Below are 17,389 nucleotides of genomic sequence, written 5' to 3'. Positions count from 1 at the left end.
AAATAAAGTGTTGAAAACAACAACGCTGTGATTTTAGACCCACCCAAAGCGGTGTGGATGTGGGGGAGTTCTAAAGTAAGACTATCAGACAGCAGCTGAAGATTAACAAAGTCCATGTGATCCATAAAAAGCCATAAATTAAAAAGATGATTATGATAAACATATATACATTGTTATATATACATACCAATCTGATGGTGTCTTCTGACTCAGGGTAGAGGTGGTGTGATCCTGGGAAGAGTGATAATGAAAGCAGAAGCGACTGCGGACCCGATCCGCCCCCGGAACGTATCATTTCTTGGATCTGTTTGGGATCATCATGGTGGCGTGTTTTCAAAATAATCATAATCATGCTGAAGTATCCAAAAAAAACAGCTGTATAAAAGTTGGGATATTTCTTATGAAAGAAGCGGTGTGATCCTAGTAACCATTGATTACATATTCCACCGCGGATTCCTCGTTTTCCACTGACTGCAGTTCATTAACCTGGCAGCAGGTTATGTCATACATGTCGTCTTCAGACAAAAGCACAAAACATGCTGGTTAAAATGAACAAAAACGGAAGTAAGTGAATAACAGTCACATGATTGGACTTGTGAATAGATGATTTCAGCAAATTTTGCTTGCCATCAGGTTTGTTTCAGTCCAGGCAGCTGCAGTCACTTGTCGACACTAAGTAAGTAAGTAAAACTTTATTTATATAGCACCTTTCAAGATAAAAATCACAAAGTGACTATCGTAAAATACAGAAAAGTAGTGGTCACATGACGTGGGTGTCTCCTACCCAGTGGCGTTTTTTGTATTTTTTGTATTTTTTTAAATTGAGCAATTGAAAATACAAACTCTCAAAGAGGATAACAGTGATAACAATACAAAAAAAAAAAAAAATACAATTAAACCCAGAAAAAATACATATGGCAGGCATTTAAATTTTGCATAAAGGAGAGCAGTGAAACAATATAATAAAATAAGTCAAAATTTAGAATCGCAGGAGACGGGAATATTCTTTTTTTTTTCTTTTTTTTTTTGGCATATTTGCTCTTAGTCTTTTTAAGCAAAGAAAAAAATAACTTAAAATCATTAATAAAACCAAGGAAAGATTAGAGTTCCGCCATTTAGTACAATGGATATGATATTTACCCAATAGTATGATGACGACACCCAAAGCTAGATGGTCCATATAAAAAATAATATGCTATAGTAACTAAACTAGAACCATGCCGAATAACCATTCTGTCATAACTATGGAATATTTTGTCTTTGAAGAAACTACTAATACATTTATTATTGCATTTTTTATCAAACAGATGACAATGTCCTAACAATAAATTTGGAAGCACTGATGATAAATTATTGTACATGATAAAGTTTTTAACCAAACGAAGCAGAGGCGGTGGGATCAGTTTATGAAATCTGTCATATTCACTTTGAGAACAGTTTAGACAATATTTTTCGGAGAAGTTTGTGTAACTTAGAATGAATCCGTTTTCATCCAACAAATCTGTTATAAATATAATATTTTTGTGAAACCAGTCGCTCTTGAAAATTGATTTTTGATTAAGTGTTTTTAAGTGTTAAGTTAAGGTTGAGTTATGAGGAGAGAAGTTATGGGTAAATATCATCTTCTACAAATATAAAATCTGTTTGTGAAAGTTCGATATCTTGATTGGGATTTTATTTACCTCACAATCACATTTCAAAATAAAATCTAATCCTCCTATTTTATTAAACAATGATATTGGAATCTGGAGCCACGTAGAGTCTGGCTGTGACAGACGAGATTTTAACCATTTAATTCTAAGGGTGTCAACCATAAATTCGAATTCTGGAGCTTTGATACCACCTTTATTGTATTCCTTCACAAGCTGAGATCTTCTAATGCAGTGGGTTTTATTCCTCCACAAGAATTGCAAAATAACTATGTTAGCATTATTTTTTTAGAGGAGATATATAGAGTGACAAGGATAAATCAGTTTGGAGATGCCTTCAGCTTTAGAAAGGATGTTTCTGCCAAAAATAGTGAGGTCTCTGGTTAGCCAGTGGCTAAGTCATTTCTTCATATCCATGATACGATTAGATTAGATTAGATTAAATAAAACTTTATTAATCCCTCGGGTGGGTTCCTCTGGGAAATTAGGGTTTTTTTTGTTGTTGTTGTTTTTCTAGATTAACGGTTAGAAATATTAATGTCTTCTCTTCTAATTAAGTTTTCAGATGTCGTCAGCCTAAATATTTGACTTCCGGCTGAATAATTAATTGAAACAATTGAGGAGTCACAGCTTGTATGAATCGGGAGTAGTTCACATTTTTTGATATTAAGAGATAAACCAGATGCTTAGAGATAGGTAGAGATTATACTTAAAGTTTTTTCTACCATTGATTTCTCTTTCAAAAAGATAGATGTATCATCTGTGAATTGACTTATTTTGAACTCTTTATTAAAAATTGATATTCCTTGTATGTTGTTAGAATTTTTGATTAATAGTGTTAACAGTTGAGTTGCCAATTTAAAAAGCTTCGGTGAAATAGGGCATCCTTGTCGGATTCCTCGTTGCACCTTGAAACCAGGAGTCATTCCTGGATTCAAGGAGACCGTGCTACTGATGTCAGTGTAAAGCATGTTTCAGAATTTACTTTCAAAGCCCAAAAATTCAAACGCTCTTAACAAAAAGGGATGTTTGATCGTGCCAAAAGCCTTGAAAAAGTCCAGAAACAACACATAACTGCCTGTTGTGATAAATTCTCTGTAGTCTAACAGGTCAAGAATCAGTCTAGTGTGGTTATGTATGCTTCTACCCTTCACAAAGGCTGACTGGCACTCATCCACTATTTTGGATAACCCCAAATCCAATCTATTGGATTGTGAGCTAGCAACTTGTAGTCATTGCATAATAATGTAATTGATCTTCAATTATGCAGCAATAGTTTGTCCTTAGTGTGATAACACCCCTTTAGGGGAAAGATGACCACATGACATGCATTCCAAAAAGGCATTATAAAGCAGAACTCTGACATCATTCCAAAAATGAATATTCCACTGTTAATCCATTCAGTCTTGGTGACTTTCCTTTTGACATACACCCAATTGGTATATCTAGCTCTTCAATTCTAAGCTTATCTTCCATGTTTTGCCTAAAAGACTCGTCAATTATTGTACTACATGGCCTAATTATTTCAAAAATGTTTGACAATCATCGATTGAAAAGTTAGATTCATATAATTTGTTATAGAAATGTTCTATTTCCTCATTTATTTGTTCTTGGCTGTCAATGCTAAGATTATTAAGAAGTAGTTTATTAGTTTTCTTTTTTGTTTGCTTTTGTTTTTCTTCCCAATCATCTTTCTCTCCTTTTGCTCCTTTCCAGATATAAGCTATCCAATTGACTTTGAAGATTATTTAATTTTACTTGTTCTTCTAAAGATGGGTCTGCTTTTTGACATAATCTATTCATGTCATTAATAATATCATGTTGTTTCTTTCTTTAACTTTAGAGATGTCTTTACTTATTTTTATGGCAACTTCTTTGATTTTAAATTTAAACCACTCCCATTTACTCAAGGGTGACATTTCCAATAGATTAATTAATTTTTTGTTTCATTACAAAACTTCTCATTGTCTAGAAGGCTACTAATAAACTTCCATAAATAGTCAGGGATATGCTTAACTGCACCTGGTCAGTCAGAGGTTATGCTGATATTTCACATTTAAGGACCTCATTTATCAGGTGATTAACCAAAAGTCTGTCCTTGAACACTGACCATTATTGGCCAAATTGTACCGTGTGTATTGTTTGGCATTGGGATTTCTTATTCTCCAAAAGTCAATTACATTTACTTTAGTAATAGTAATTCAGCTATAATCTCCTCATAATAGTGGCTATGTCTTCTTGGAGGAAGGCGATCCATAAAGAGGTCAGGGACCAAATTAAGTGTCCATTATTGTCAGTACTATGGTTAATTACAATTTCCAAAAACCTGTTGAACAGGATCATTGGTCCAGCTGAATGTGAAGTCCTATGGCTGAAGAAAACATAATCTCCCCATTGATCTTTCCAAAAAATTTTATCCGCCTCTACTGAATGAGTCTCTTGCAAAAAAAATAATATTGCTCTTCTGCCCTTTGCAAAAAAGAAAAGTTGCCTTACGCTTTGCATTGCTAACCTTTTTCCACTCGATAAAAGTTAATGTGAGGGTTCCCGATGGTAAGGGACAAATGGAATCTAATGGCAGGATGCTGTAAACGAACCAAACTTCAGTCAGGAGAACAACTGAGATAATCCATCCACCATACGAGGCTGGTCATTATTATACTGCTGCATGGGCTGGGCTGTAGTTACATGGTAAGGTTTTAAAAACTGAGTTTTAAGATGAACAGTGATAATAAAAAATAGAGGGAGGCCAACAGTGATCACTCACTTTGTTTAGGGGCTTGTTCAGATTAAATAGAACAAGATACAACACATTAAAACATGTTAAAAACACAACAGCCTTAATAAACGCAGAGTAGACTTTTATACTAAATTCAGGGCTGTACCTAAACTTTGTTACAGTTAGAGACAAATTTCTAAAGTAGCTGCCAAGAAACCATTTTTTATCAGGCAGATAAAAAGTGTCAGGCACCAACATTTACATTCTGTGTGCAACTTGTAAAATATTTTTTACATTTAGTCTATTATAGAGTAAGTATAGAGTATGTTTACAGCCTGTTAAATACAGTAGTTTGAGTTAGTCCACAGCATGTAAACACATTTCCTGCATGTCCAAATATCTTAATTTTCAAAATCGCTATGGAGATGTTATATACAGTGTTTTAATTTTATAAATTATTGACAATCAGCTGATATTTCAAAATAAAGTTCGCCCTTCTCACTAAATGTCGACTACTGTAGAAGTTGACTGCTTTTTTTAGATTGACTGGAACTTTTTCAGATCACGATAATCATCATGACATTGCTAAGAAAACAAATACACCAAATGTGCAAAAACATTTCTCAGTAAAAGGAATTTTGTAATCACTAACCCGCTTTATTACAGTTTAACTTTCTGTCAAGGAAACAGGAAATCAATCATCTTATGATTATTTTCCTCAGTAATAACAAGAAATTAAGCTTCTAGCCAACGTTCATTTTGACACACTACTCAAAACTGGTCGGGTGTCTTTTTCAGAGCCACTTGCTCTAAACCTTTCATTTAACATGAAATTTTATTTTCTGAAAATCACTTTCATAACTTTACATCTGCAGAAAAGATTTAAAGTATTTATCCTCATAACTGTCATGCGGGAATGTGCTTTATTTATTGAAGCCAAAGTAATGCATGGTCTAACAAAGAAAACAGTCAAAAAAGCATCAGCGATGACAGACAACACTGCATCATGTAAAGATCGCATATAAACGTTCATCAATGTTTTCGCTTGACACGGAGACGAGGGACTGTAATCACAAGAACTATGATAAGGCAGTGTGATCTTTTGAATAAGTAGAATTACTCATTTAGTCCAACAACTCTGACTTTCATTCTTTGTATAGTACAGGATTACTGTTTATTTGTTGGATCCCTTTAGTGTGAATGATACTTTTTTAAATATAATTATTATTATTTTTAAAGAAGCGAAGTTTTTGATGTTTAATTTCATTTACTACATCTACATGAACTTTGAAATGTCAACCTGATCACTCATTTGAAACAGCAGAGTGATGGTGGCAGCAGAAGCCATCTTCTTCTTCACCGTTCTCATCACATTCAGCTAACAGCCGCTTTCCTTTTAGAGGTTATTTCCTGTCGGAGCACATTATCATCACATGTTTATGTCAGTGTGCAGGTACGGTTTTGAAGAGAAGAGGCCTCGTCTGCTTTCATAGATAAGGAACAGAGCAAATGTGACACTTAGAACAAAGACTTTGCTTTTTAAGTTTTCTTACTTCACAAATAAATATAAATATAATATGTGATCACCAGTTAGAGATGTTAAAGAGGTAACCAAAAACTCAAATACAAACTGTCCTAATTTGGGTGATTACTAATAATTTAGACAAAAAATATAAATGTGTGTTTTTTCTGAAAGGATTTCCTATTAAAACCTGACAATACAAACTGATTATTCTTGATACTACAGCGTCCTGTCCTCTGTTCCCTGACTGTTCAACATTAAATTAACAGTCAACATTAAACATTGCTGAGGTTTTCTTGTTGTCATTGTTTTTTTACTCATCGCTTTCTAGGGAAAGTAAATGAAATGAAGCTGAAGAAGAACTAGAATGTCCCTTCATGATTTTATAAAATTAAAAGTGTATTTTATTTCAGATATGTGAGAATAAACACTTCTGTGAGTGTAATGTGGCAAATAAAGTTATTTATTCTTAATTTAAGGAGATCGGGGTGTGCCATGAAGCAAGATTAATGGGTTATTGATATAAGCTGAACCTGAGTCAGAGCTCAGACTCTGCATCATGTTGTCACTGAAATTTGTAAATACTCCTGTTTGGATGTTGATGCAGAAAATGTTTTTTGTTTTTTCAATTACAGCCCTAATCTGCTGACAGGCCTTTCTTTAACATTGTTTGAGCTCAAACTAAACAATCAGCGTTTTTATTATCAGACCGTTTATCATTAAGAATACCAAGTGAGTAGTATTGTCGAGGGAGTGCGCAGCAGCGCCCTCTGCAGTTTGTGTGTCGAAGTGCAAAAGCTTACAGCACCTGGTATTCCCAGGCGGTCTCCCATCCAAGTACTGACCAGGCCCGACCCTGCTTAGCTTCCGAGATCAGACGAGATCGGGCGTGTTCAGGGTGGTATGGCCGTAAGCGAAAGAACAGCTATGTAAAAGACATTTTATAGCTGGCAAATGTCACACAGTTTGATATATATTATTGTTCTAAACTTTATATGTTACGGTATAAACATGCAAACCTTGGCTATGAACTGCAGCTTCATCATTAAGCTGCAAAAATGCTTTTCCCGTAGTAACATCTCCATGATAACACATGACAGCTTATGAGTGACAGAGAACACACAGTGTGTTAGGCCGATTTGTAGGTCAAACATTTTTGTCGTTTGGAGACTTTCACTTATATACAGAACATAAAAATGTAAGCATGTGTGTATCGTTACAGCATGTATAAAAAGGCTGTTCCCACAGCGTTCTGTCGCTTACGGCCATACCACCCTGAACACGCCCGATCTCGTCTGATCTCGGAAGCTAAGCAGGGTCGGGCCTGGTCAGTACTTGGATGGGAGACCGCCTGGGAATACCAGGTGCTGTAAGCTTTTGCACTTCGACACACAAACTGCAGAGGGCGCTGATGCTCACTCACTCACCAACAATACTCAATGCTATTATATTTGTATTCTTCATGATAAACGGTCTGACAATATAAATAATCAAATTTCTAACATTTGTCTAAGTGCTTTAGTGTAAGGCAAGAGAAACCAGTGAAATAGTTATTTTATCGGTAACAATATCCACGGAAAGAAGTCAGACCATAAATGATAAAGTTATCTGAAATAATCATTTAGTCTTTAATATTATTGATATAAGTTTGGTGTGAAAGTACAAAAAGAAAAGTTATTTAGTAGTTAGTAGTTTCAGCACTTAGATGTGATGAAGTAATTTTTTACACAGTAAATGTATAATGAATAACAGATTATAATTTATTACAGGACAGAGTCACAGAGGCCGAGGGCACAGAGTCTGTCTATAATGTACTCTAATATTTTGGTATTGAAAACCCAAAATATCAGCTTGTACAACTGTCTATTTAAATAAGTATGAATGCTATTAAACGTAGTGTTTAATCATGATGTATTCAGAATAAATACAGATGCATGATGTATTTTGACCTGGCAATCTAAGAGACATTTGCACTTATTTTCCTGTGTATTGTAGGACAGAAAGTCAGTCTCATTATGTGCCGATGCTTCCTAAACACTTCGACTTGCAGCTCTAACTGAAATCTAATAAGTGTGACTGTACTCTGTTCCCTGACTGACCACCTACTCCATCCACATCATTTCATCCTTTAAGCGTAGCACTCATCCTCTCTCTATGTGCAGCAAAATCTCAGCATGTCTTTACAAACAGGTTTTAGTAAAAGTAAAACTTAGTCTTTGCTAAAAGTCATAATTTGTTTTTCTGTCTCATATCTTAGTCAAACTGCATGGATATCAGACAGAAGTGGGACTCTGTGTGTACTGCTTGTTCAAAGTCCCGGCATTTTTAATTTATGGCAATTGGTTGGTTATGCTGATGTTTTGAAACCTAAAAAGTCTCTTGGATGAGTGACGTAACGTTTCTCCCACTGACAACGCTACGTCCAGATGAACAGAATCAACTTTTTGGGATTTCCTTACCGAGATGATTGAACATGCATCAAGACATAAACAGTGATACTGTGTCAGTATATGCAGATGTCCACAAGGTGGCATCATTACATTACACATGCACATGTACAGTGTGTGGTTGTTTCGGTGTCATATTTCAAACTAAATATGAGACTGAAACATAATAATTAATTTTATTTATATACAGGTCACAGTTTACATTTTAAAATAGAAACTGCAGAATTGATCCCTACGATAGGCACAATTATTGAACAAAATGCTGAGTAATTTAGATTTTCTGGATTTAAATACCGAGAGCATCAGGTTGAGGAAACCTTACTGGAGATTCATATATAGCCTCATGAAGGTCTTTGACTGGACACAATGTCAGACTGTGTTCCAAACAGCAGAGCTCTCTGTAATAATGAATGAATTATAAATCCAGAAATATACAATTGTGACATTTTACAATTCACATAACCCCTGGAGTTTGATGTTTTACAGTGAAGAGAATCACTGGAGAGGTTTTAGAAGTCGGCCCACATGTTCTACTACTATAAATGTGACTTGTGCACTTTTTTATCACTACAAGCGTCTGCAAAGAGCAAAGACAGCAGAAAGCTCTAAATGTATTGATATGACGATTAAGCAATGATTCTTTACAAAGGTGACCACACTGCACAGCTTGAGTTACTACAGAAGACGTAAACAGTCTGACCTCCTGTCTGTCCCACTTTCTCTGGGTAACTTTGTAGTTTTGTAAGTAGATTAAAAAAATTTATTGATAATCAGCTGGTATTTCAGAGTAAGGTTTGTACATGTGGTCTAGTCACTTAAAGCCAACCACATGCTGATTATTATTTATTCAGACTGAGTGTCTATTTGGGGTCATTTCCTTTAATGTCCCTCATTTTTGTGTGCAACTACTTTATCCATTTAGCACAAAGCTGAAAACCCTAATGTAAATGAAATGTGGGAATCCCGCACAGATCACATGACTTTATCACTGGTGCTTATATTATTTCAAGTCGTCTTTCTTCAGACCACAGTGTGTACAGATGCCAGGTTTCGGGATGTTGCTCGGCGAGTTGCTGTTTTCAGCCATATTTCTGGTGTTGCCAGGTAGCTCCTGCTGGTAGCGGTGCTCATAATAATCAGGCTGTTCCTGTTCTTGATTGCTCCACTGCAAGTAAAGCTCCCTCTCATCTGTTAAAATAAGCATAGATGACAAATCAGACCTGGAGAAACACCATCATCTGTTAAAGTGTTGGTAAGAAAAAAGGTAAAGCCTGCTATTACTGAGAAAATGGCTTTGATGAGGTTGTGTCAACTAAACACGGAAGGATGAAAAAAGATAAATAAAAATAATTTGATCTCCTTTGCAGTAAACATACACAACTAAAACAATGTTGTGGTGTGCTGGAGTTTACATGGTTCAGAAAGAAGTCAGCAAATCAGGTAAGTGTGACTCATATCTAACAGAAATGGGACCCTGGCAATCCCACCCACCCTATGTGACGCCACAGAGGTGTCACATAGGCTGCAGTTTTAGGCTGCTCAATCATTATGTCAGTAAAATTTAAAAAATGCTCCAGTTAAGTGCCATAATTTTAAATAAGTAAGAGCATTGCTTGCATTTGCAGCATGGATTTTTTGAAAGATAAGGTTAAGATGCCTCGTCCATAATTTTCAAGTATTATCAGTATTTTCAAAACATATTTGAATCATCTGCAATTTTAAAACAGTGTGAAATGTCATTAACCCGCTACCATTATAAGTAACTTAACTCTAAATATAAATATAGTGGTCCTAGCACTGCACCTTGGGGAGCTCCACAAGTAACCTTTAAGAACTGTAGACTTATAAGACATATAAGAATGAAGAAAATGCAATTAACCCAAGACAGCAGTCAAAGTGATGTTTATTGTCTCCTGCAAATTAACAAATCTAAATATAGTTTTAGATGAACATGAGAAAATATTTTTTGTGATGTTATGTTCTAAGTTGAAGGCATTGTATACGTTTTTGTTGTTCGAATTTAGATGATGAGGATGTAAACCTGAGGGGGTAGGGCTAAATAACTATATACTTCTGCCTACTCCTTTTCAAACAACTGCATGGAAAGATTTTATGAAATGTTGGTGAATGTATATGTTTGAAATAAAAATGAACTGAACTGAACTTAACTGAAGCTTTTTAAGTAACTAACAGATTATATGCAGTGGTTTTAAAATAACTAAAAATAAACAAATAAATGCTCACCGTTTAGTCGCACATGCTTTTTTCGTCTGAGCTTGATAATATAAATGATGACAATAAGGATCAGCATCAAAACAATACCTGATAAGGATGAAAATAATTGTATTAGACATATAAAAGTAAAGAGTTAAGTATTTGATTCATTGCGTTAAGCTTAATTATTATCCATTTCAGCAATTAAACTGTAAAGATTTTACACAGAAGACACAACATACCTGTTCCACCACTCACTAAAACCCAGATGCTAATTCCAAATATTGTTTCAGGGAAAACTTCAGGAATGAAACAAGAAAAGAAGAAAACAATCTTATTATGACATGAGCTCAATACTACTTTAGTTCATGAACATTTGGAAAAAGGCACATTTGAACATTTGTACAGCTGATAGCAAGTAAGTAATACTTACCGGGCTTATAGCAGTCTTGTTTAACAGGCAGACTGATCTCAGAGCTGACATGGTTAGAAATATTGCAAGAGAAATGGGCGTTTACCACGTCTTTGGCTACTCTCATCAGCGTCTTCCCTTTTTCTGCCACCTGTTTACCATCCACAAACCATTTGACCTTCTCATTCTGTAGAAGAAAACACAATTTATGTATTAGTTGAAGGCTTAGGGTTCAACATCAAAAATCTAAACAAAAGCCCTCTAAAGAACAAACACTTGTCCCAGGGTTTGATTGCTTAATTATCCAATGCTTTTGTGCGTGTGTGTGTGTGTGTGTGTGTGTGTGTGTGTGTGTGTGTGTGTGTGTGTGTGTGTGTGTGTGTGTGTGTGTGTGTGTGTGTGCAGTTTTTTTGTTGCATTTCTTTGCTTTGTTTTGGGTTTTTTTCAGTGCGAGGTTCAGAGAGGTGACCCTGTGCAATTAACTGCACAATTAATAATTTGACAGACAAATTCTGAAATGCATTTCAATATTTTAATCAGTGGGACGAGGCTATTTAGTTAGTCTTTGAGTCTTTTGTAAAGATCTCATTATCGACTTAATTAATCAAACTTTAAAACATGAGGCAAAGAGAATGATTCCCAACACAAACCGAATGCAGCTAAAATTACAACTCAATCTATATTTCCCATCTTACATAATAAAATAATGAATACACACAAACCCAAACCTTGCTGTTTTAGCAGCATCTTACAGTCAACAGAGTTCAACTCCTGCTTGCTTTCAGTGGATGTGAAATGAGGCCTTTGTTCACAGATTCTTCAGCAGCTTTATTATCAGTAGTTATTTGAAGAACTCTCTAAATGAAATATCGATAAAACATGAAATATTGTCCTCACCTGACCAACGTTGCAAGTAAAACTGACTTTTGCCTTATCGCCTGTACAGTTCATCATCACAGTGGGCTTCTGCACACGGTCTGAGTAAAGAAATTTATTATTTTATTGATTATATCAAAATTATATGACGTACTGCTGACAATACATTATAAAAAAGTAATGATAATGCTGTATGACAAAATTAGACAGCAACTTTAGTTTATTAATGAGCTAGCAGTTTTCTGTGGTTTAAAGGCGCCAGTGTCTGACATCCTCGCCTCTGTCAGTGCGCCCCAGCGTGGCTGTGGCTACAATGTAGCTTACCGTCACCAGTGTGTGAATGTGGGTGTGAATGGGTAGATGACTGAACGTGTAAAGCGCTTTGGGGTCCTTAGGGACTATGTAAAGTGCTATACAAATACAGGCCATTTACCATTTATCATAAAGTGTGTGACTAAAATAGAAACAGATGAAAACATTTGCTATAACGTACTGTATTACCAGAAATATATGTATAATGTGTTGTTACTTACCTAATACACACAAACGCACACTTGGTAAATCTCCTGCACTGGTTCCATCTGCTCTGTGAATCTGTGGGCTGTAACGTCCTGACTTGTTTTTGGTCAGTTGTGTCAACTTTAGTGATCCAGTTGAATCAACATCATAATTTTTCCCTGTGATCACCTGTTTCTGTCTGCGATAAAAGATTAGGTTTTCATCCTGGAACCATCTCAGGTTATCCGAGTCTTTTAACACATGTGTAAGTGGCACAGTAAAGCTTGAGCCTGTTGCAGCGTACACATCACAATCAGCCTGAGAGCCTTTGAAACAGAAAGATGAAGAAATAGATTAGCCTTGTTAGAAAGGCTCTGCACGACTGCATGTCAATTTATAAAATTTGAAGGACATTACAAATTTTCAAAGTAGCTGTAAAGAGATCACGATGCAGATAAAAAAATTTAATGTACTAACATTCACATTCTGTGTGCAACTGTTATACAGGGGGATGTTAGCAGGCTGTAAACATAAATATACCATGAGCAATACTAATGAGTTTGTAAATAGCATTAAACACATTTCCTGCATGTCCAAATGTCTCTGGGTGACTTTTTTTGTGAGAAATTACTAAAATCCATCAGGAGATGTTCGATACAGTGTTTTAATTTGATAAATCATTGACTATCAGCTGATATTTCAGAATAAGGTTTACCTTTTTGGTCTTCTCAATAAAAGTCGACTACTGTAGAAGATGATTACGTTTTTAGATTGAACTCTGTGTAGGCTGAGTTCCTTTAATCTGCTACATCTGTGCGTGCGCTACAACCAGTTTATACACTCACCGTGTAGCTGACAAATGTCTATGATGGGACAGATCACTGAGCTCAATGATTGTTATCTTATATCCTGTTGTTTCTCTCCAGACCACTGTGCACATTTAACCCTTGTATGGTGTTCGTATTTTTGTTACTCAGCCAGTGTTCATGGGTCTGGTGGACCCGCTAGAGTTTTGGCTTTCCAATTAACACTATCAAACAATTTTATGTTAAATTACTCAACAGATGTTTACTTTATCCCAATTACGAGCCATGTGAACAGCAAACATGGTTAATTTTTTCCTTTTACCTTTGTTCAATCACATTTATGAATTAATGTGCTTCTCATTTTTTGTCAATAAAATGTTATAAAAAAAATAAAATCAGTTCTAATCAAGTGTACATATCCTTATACCATATTTTGCAGGTTTTGATGGTATATACTGCCTAAAGGGGCAACGGCCTCTAAATGGCATGGGTCTCACAGACCCGAACACCATACAAGGGTTAAACGTGAACTAAACCTAACTTCAGTTTGTCATCAGTTGTGAGCACAACATAATGTTTTTTTTAAACCAAGTGGCCTTTTTTCGTGATTATGAGACACTGAGAAGACAATTAGACTAAATCTACAAACACGTACTCAGTAACATGAATTTTGCAATCACTGAACAACTTGACAGTTTCATTTTCTATTAAGGGAACCCACAGGAAATCAGAGGTTATATCAGTCATCTGCTCAAGAGTCAAAACATTAATATTTTCCAAAGTGATAACAAGAAAAAAAGCTTCTTGTCGACGCTACTTTTGAGACACTAGTCGAAGCTGGTTGAGTGCCTTTGTTCAGAGGCACTCACAAACTGACTCGTGGGTAATTGCCCCACACCTTTCATGTAGCAAAAACGGAAGAAAAAACCCCATTATCTTTTAAAATTTTAACCATATGTTTTCTGTTTCTCTCCATCTTAACCACAAGCGGTTCTCAAGACTCTAACAGAGAGCTCTGAACGTCTGCCCGTGACCGTTACCACTTCCCTGTGACTCCTGCATGTAAAAGTCTTACCTAAAAAATGCCTTTCACAACTTTACAGCTGCAGAAAAGACAGAAAGGCATTTATCTTTATAACTGTCATGTGAGAATGTTCTTTTAAAAAAAAATGTAAAAATTCAAACAACCAAGTCAACATGATGCATGATCTGCAAAGAAAACTGTCAAAAGGCATCACTGACATCGTGTGAAGATCACTTATTCCTGTTTATAAATAGTGCTGAAATAATCAAAACCTTCAAAGTAAAACTAAGAAGTGAAGTGATGCAGTTTGTGACTTATAGATTCCACAGATGGAGGTGAAGCGCCGCAACGCTACACCCCACTCTGTGTGTGGTTGACTCTAACCTACGTGGATTTTGTTACTCATCAGTTAAATGTATTTTTTATGAATTTGAAAGTCTTTATGTAAAGACAGTGATATGATAAGTCCAGTCCAGTGAAGAAAAACTTCTCTTTATATGTATATAGTTTTTTTTCAGCCAACGGTGTTCAGTTTCAGAGTTTTCTATTGAGAATTAAAGCCAGATTTGCAGTTTATAAGCACGGAACAAACCGTTAGTGAAGTTAAATGACAGGACAGAAAGACAAACGATTAGAGAGATTAAATGGAATCTAGGTTTTTAAATAAAATGATCATATTTATGCTTTAGTTCATCAACTACAACTAAAGGAAGGTGTTTTTGCGTGGGAGCTTTTTAGTGGGAGCTTCATACAGAAAAAGAGGACTGCATGCCACATAACAGCAGATCAAGTGTCTGTGATATGTTAACAATTATTCAGTCTGCAGCTACACACTTATAAATGATTTTGTGTTTCAAAAAAACATTTGAACTTTGACATTTAACACTTGAAATCAAAGCCATTAAATTTGGATTTTAAAGCTAATTGCTCATACAGTGCACCAAAAACTACCAAACTACACCTGACAGCATAAAGAGATGAAGTGTAGCGTACCTGTGGAGGCAGTGATGAAGCAGCAGAGCAGAAACACAGCGATGGTGGCAGCAGAAGCCATCTTCTTCACCGTTCTCATCACATTCAGCTAACAGCCACTTTTCATTTTAGAGGTTATTTCCTGTCAGTGCACGGTATCATCACATGTTTATGTGCGTGCGCATGTATGGTTTTGAAGGGAAGTGATCCAAGAGGCCTCGTCTGCTTTCATAGATAAAAAACAAAGCAAGCAAATGTGACACTTAGAACAAAGTGCTTTTTTAGTTTTCTTGCTTCAGCAAATATATATGAAATATATATAAAAATAATCTGTGATCTCCAGTTAAAGAGATGTTGAAGAGGTAACCAAAAACTCAAATACAAACTGTCCTAATTTGGGTGATAATTCGTAATTTAGACATAAAATATACATGGATGCTTATCTGAAATGACTTCCTCTTAAAATCTGATAATACAAACAGATTTTTCTTGTTACTGCTACAGTCTCCTTTTTGTTGGTGTTTTTCCTTTCACTGTCAAAGGAAAGAAAATTAAGTTAAATTGCATGAGAAAATGAATATCCCATTATTATTTTGTAAAATTAAAAGTGCTTTTTATTTTACATAGGTGAGAATAAACACTTCTGTGAGTGTAATGTGGCAAATAAAGTTGTGTATTCTTAATTTAAGGAGATCGGGGTGTGCCATGAAGCAAGATTAATGGGTTATTGATATAAGCTGAACCTGAGTCAAACTCTGCATCATGTTGTCACTGAAAATTGTAAGTCTCCTGTTTGGATGTTCATGCAGACAATGTTATTGTAAAGAATACTGACTGAGTAGTATTGATTATTATTGAGAGAGTGAGTGAGCAGCAGCGCCCTTTGCAGTCTGTGTGTAGAAGTGAAAAAGCTTACAGCACCTGGTATTCCCAGGCGGTCTCCCATCCAAGTACTGCAGGCCCGACCCTGCTTAGCTTCTGAGATCAGATACGATGAGGCGTGTTCAGGGTGGTATGACCGTAAGAAAGTGGTTTGCTAAGAAACAGCCTTTTTGAGGCTGTCAAGACTGTCCTATGTGTCCTGTGCTAACAGTTCTAATAAATGTGAGTACAAGAGAGAAGGACACCATACTATGAGTTGAAACATGAACTTGTTATTTATTGTTATGGATTTCAAAATCTTATTTGGGCTTTGTGTGTACCCATTTTCAGTCGTATTAACTTCAATAGCAGGAAATGAAATAGGCTGCTACAAATAATCATTTAACTGTAATACTGAATAAAATTTCAGTTTATGTAAATGAGGTGCATGTGAACTGAAGTAAATGAGAAACTTCAGTCTCATGTTGTCACTTTGGGCCAGTGTGTGGTTGTTTCTGTGTCATATTTCAAACTAAATATGAGACTAAAATATAATCATTTTTATATACAGGTCACAGTTTACATTTTAAAATAGACAAAAACAGCAAAATTAGGCACACTTGTAATTACAATTATCCAAATCCAAATTTTTGCATGAAAAAGAAAAATCTAAATATGTGTTTTATTATTCTTTTGCTTGTGTTTAAAGCAGTAACAATGATTTAACTTCATTAAAATTACAATTAAAATTAAAACCAATGTCTTAAAATCACTCACTGTCAGTAACTACAAGTCACTTTTTCATTTATAAACATACATCACACATTTCACACATTTAAAGACCTTTATGTACCATCATATTCAAAAATTTGTATCATAACAATAAACTGACTGTTAAAATTAGAAATTATTATTAAAATTAATCTCCGATGAACCGATCACTGACAGGAGCTGTGTAGGTGTTTGGTGTGATGTGGACTGTGCAGTTTGGGGTGGAGGCTCTGATCCAATCTCTGGCTGGTAACACTGGCTTTACATACCCAGATCATCACCTCTCTGATGAGGAAGGAGCCTGAGGTACTGGTGAGGTTGAGGAAAACTTACTGGAGATTCATATATAGCCTCATGAGGGTCCGGAGCCTTTGATTGGACACATTGTCAGACTGTGCTGACAGCAGAGCTCTCTGTAATAATGAATGAATTATAAATCCAGAAATATACAGTTGTGACATTTTACAACTTATATCACACCTGGAGTTTGACATTTTTAAAGGGAATCACTGGAGAGGTTCTGGGAGACGGCCCACATGTTCTACTACTATAAATGTGCCTTATTACTTCCCCGTGCACTTTTTAATCACAGCAGGCATCTGCACATTGCCTGAACCT

General features: G+C 35.6%; 2 protein-coding genes, 2 non-coding genes and 1 pseudogene across 5 annotated transcripts in view; 1 reads left to right on the top strand and 4 right to left on the bottom strand.

Annotated features, from left to right (window-relative positions):
- LOC102077500 (T-cell surface antigen CD2) overlaps positions 1-530 on the bottom strand; it is a 56,608-nt gene extending 56,078 nt beyond the window's left edge. The window contains exon 1 of one of the 2 annotated variants that reach the window (XM_025903149.1): positions 188-530. The gene's annotated coding sequence lies outside the window, so the exon portion shown is untranslated. The remainder of the gene's footprint in view (positions 1-187) is intronic. The other variant, XM_005460659.3, reaches the window with a different exon arrangement.
- Positions 531-6,686: 6,156 nt separating this feature from the next.
- Positions 6,687-6,805, bottom strand: LOC112844040 (5S ribosomal RNA). The gene has a single exon (XR_003216595.1). It is a non-coding gene; the product is annotated as a 5S ribosomal RNA (ribosomal RNA).
- A 342-nt stretch (positions 6,806-7,147) lies between these two features.
- Positions 7,148-7,266, top strand: LOC112844029 (5S ribosomal RNA). Its single transcript, XR_003216584.1, has one exon. It is a non-coding gene; the product is annotated as a 5S ribosomal RNA (ribosomal RNA).
- A 1,185-nt stretch (positions 7,267-8,451) lies between these two features.
- Positions 8,452-15,374, bottom strand: LOC100707126 (uncharacterized). Its single transcript, XM_013264497.3, has 7 exons — positions 15,161-15,374; positions 12,373-12,663; positions 11,861-11,940; positions 10,985-11,150; positions 10,794-10,850; positions 10,582-10,659; positions 8,452-9,525 (listed from the first exon to the last, which is right to left on the bottom strand). Exons 1-7 carry the CDS (start codon positions 15,237-15,239, stop codon positions 9,338-9,340), a joined length of 939 nt encoding a protein of 312 aa, XP_013119951.1. The 5' UTR covers positions 15,240-15,374; the 3' UTR covers positions 8,452-9,337.
- Positions 15,375-16,048: 674 nt separating this feature from the next.
- LOC112843983 (uncharacterized) lies at positions 16,049-16,165 on the bottom strand (annotated as a pseudogene).
- Between the last annotated feature and the right edge of the window lie 1,224 nt (positions 16,166-17,389).

Source organism: Oreochromis niloticus, linkage group LG23, assembly GCF_001858045.2.
Source record: "Oreochromis niloticus isolate F11D_XX linkage group LG23, O_niloticus_UMD_NMBU, whole genome shotgun sequence".
NCBI classification, from domain to species: Eukaryota; Metazoa; Chordata; class Actinopteri; order Cichliformes; family Cichlidae; genus Oreochromis; species Oreochromis niloticus.
The sequence above is the reverse complement of the archived record's forward strand: the minus strand, read 5'-3'. Positions and strand labels throughout refer to the sequence as shown.

Bases quoted from the DNA above. Each gene is read 5' to 3' on its own strand.
- LOC100707126 (XM_013264497.3), bottom strand. From the start codon at position 15,239: ATGAGAACGGTGAAGAAGATGGCTTCTGCTGCCACCATCGCTGTGTTT. The intron at 10,660-10,793 runs GTATGTTGTGTC...CATCCTTATCAG, and splicing joins TTTAGTGAGTGGTGGAACAG to GTATTGTTTTGATGCTGATC. The intron at 9,526-10,581 runs GTGAGCATTTAT...TTATTTTAACAG, and splicing joins AAAGCATGTGCGACTAAACG to ATGAGAGGGAGCTTTACTTG.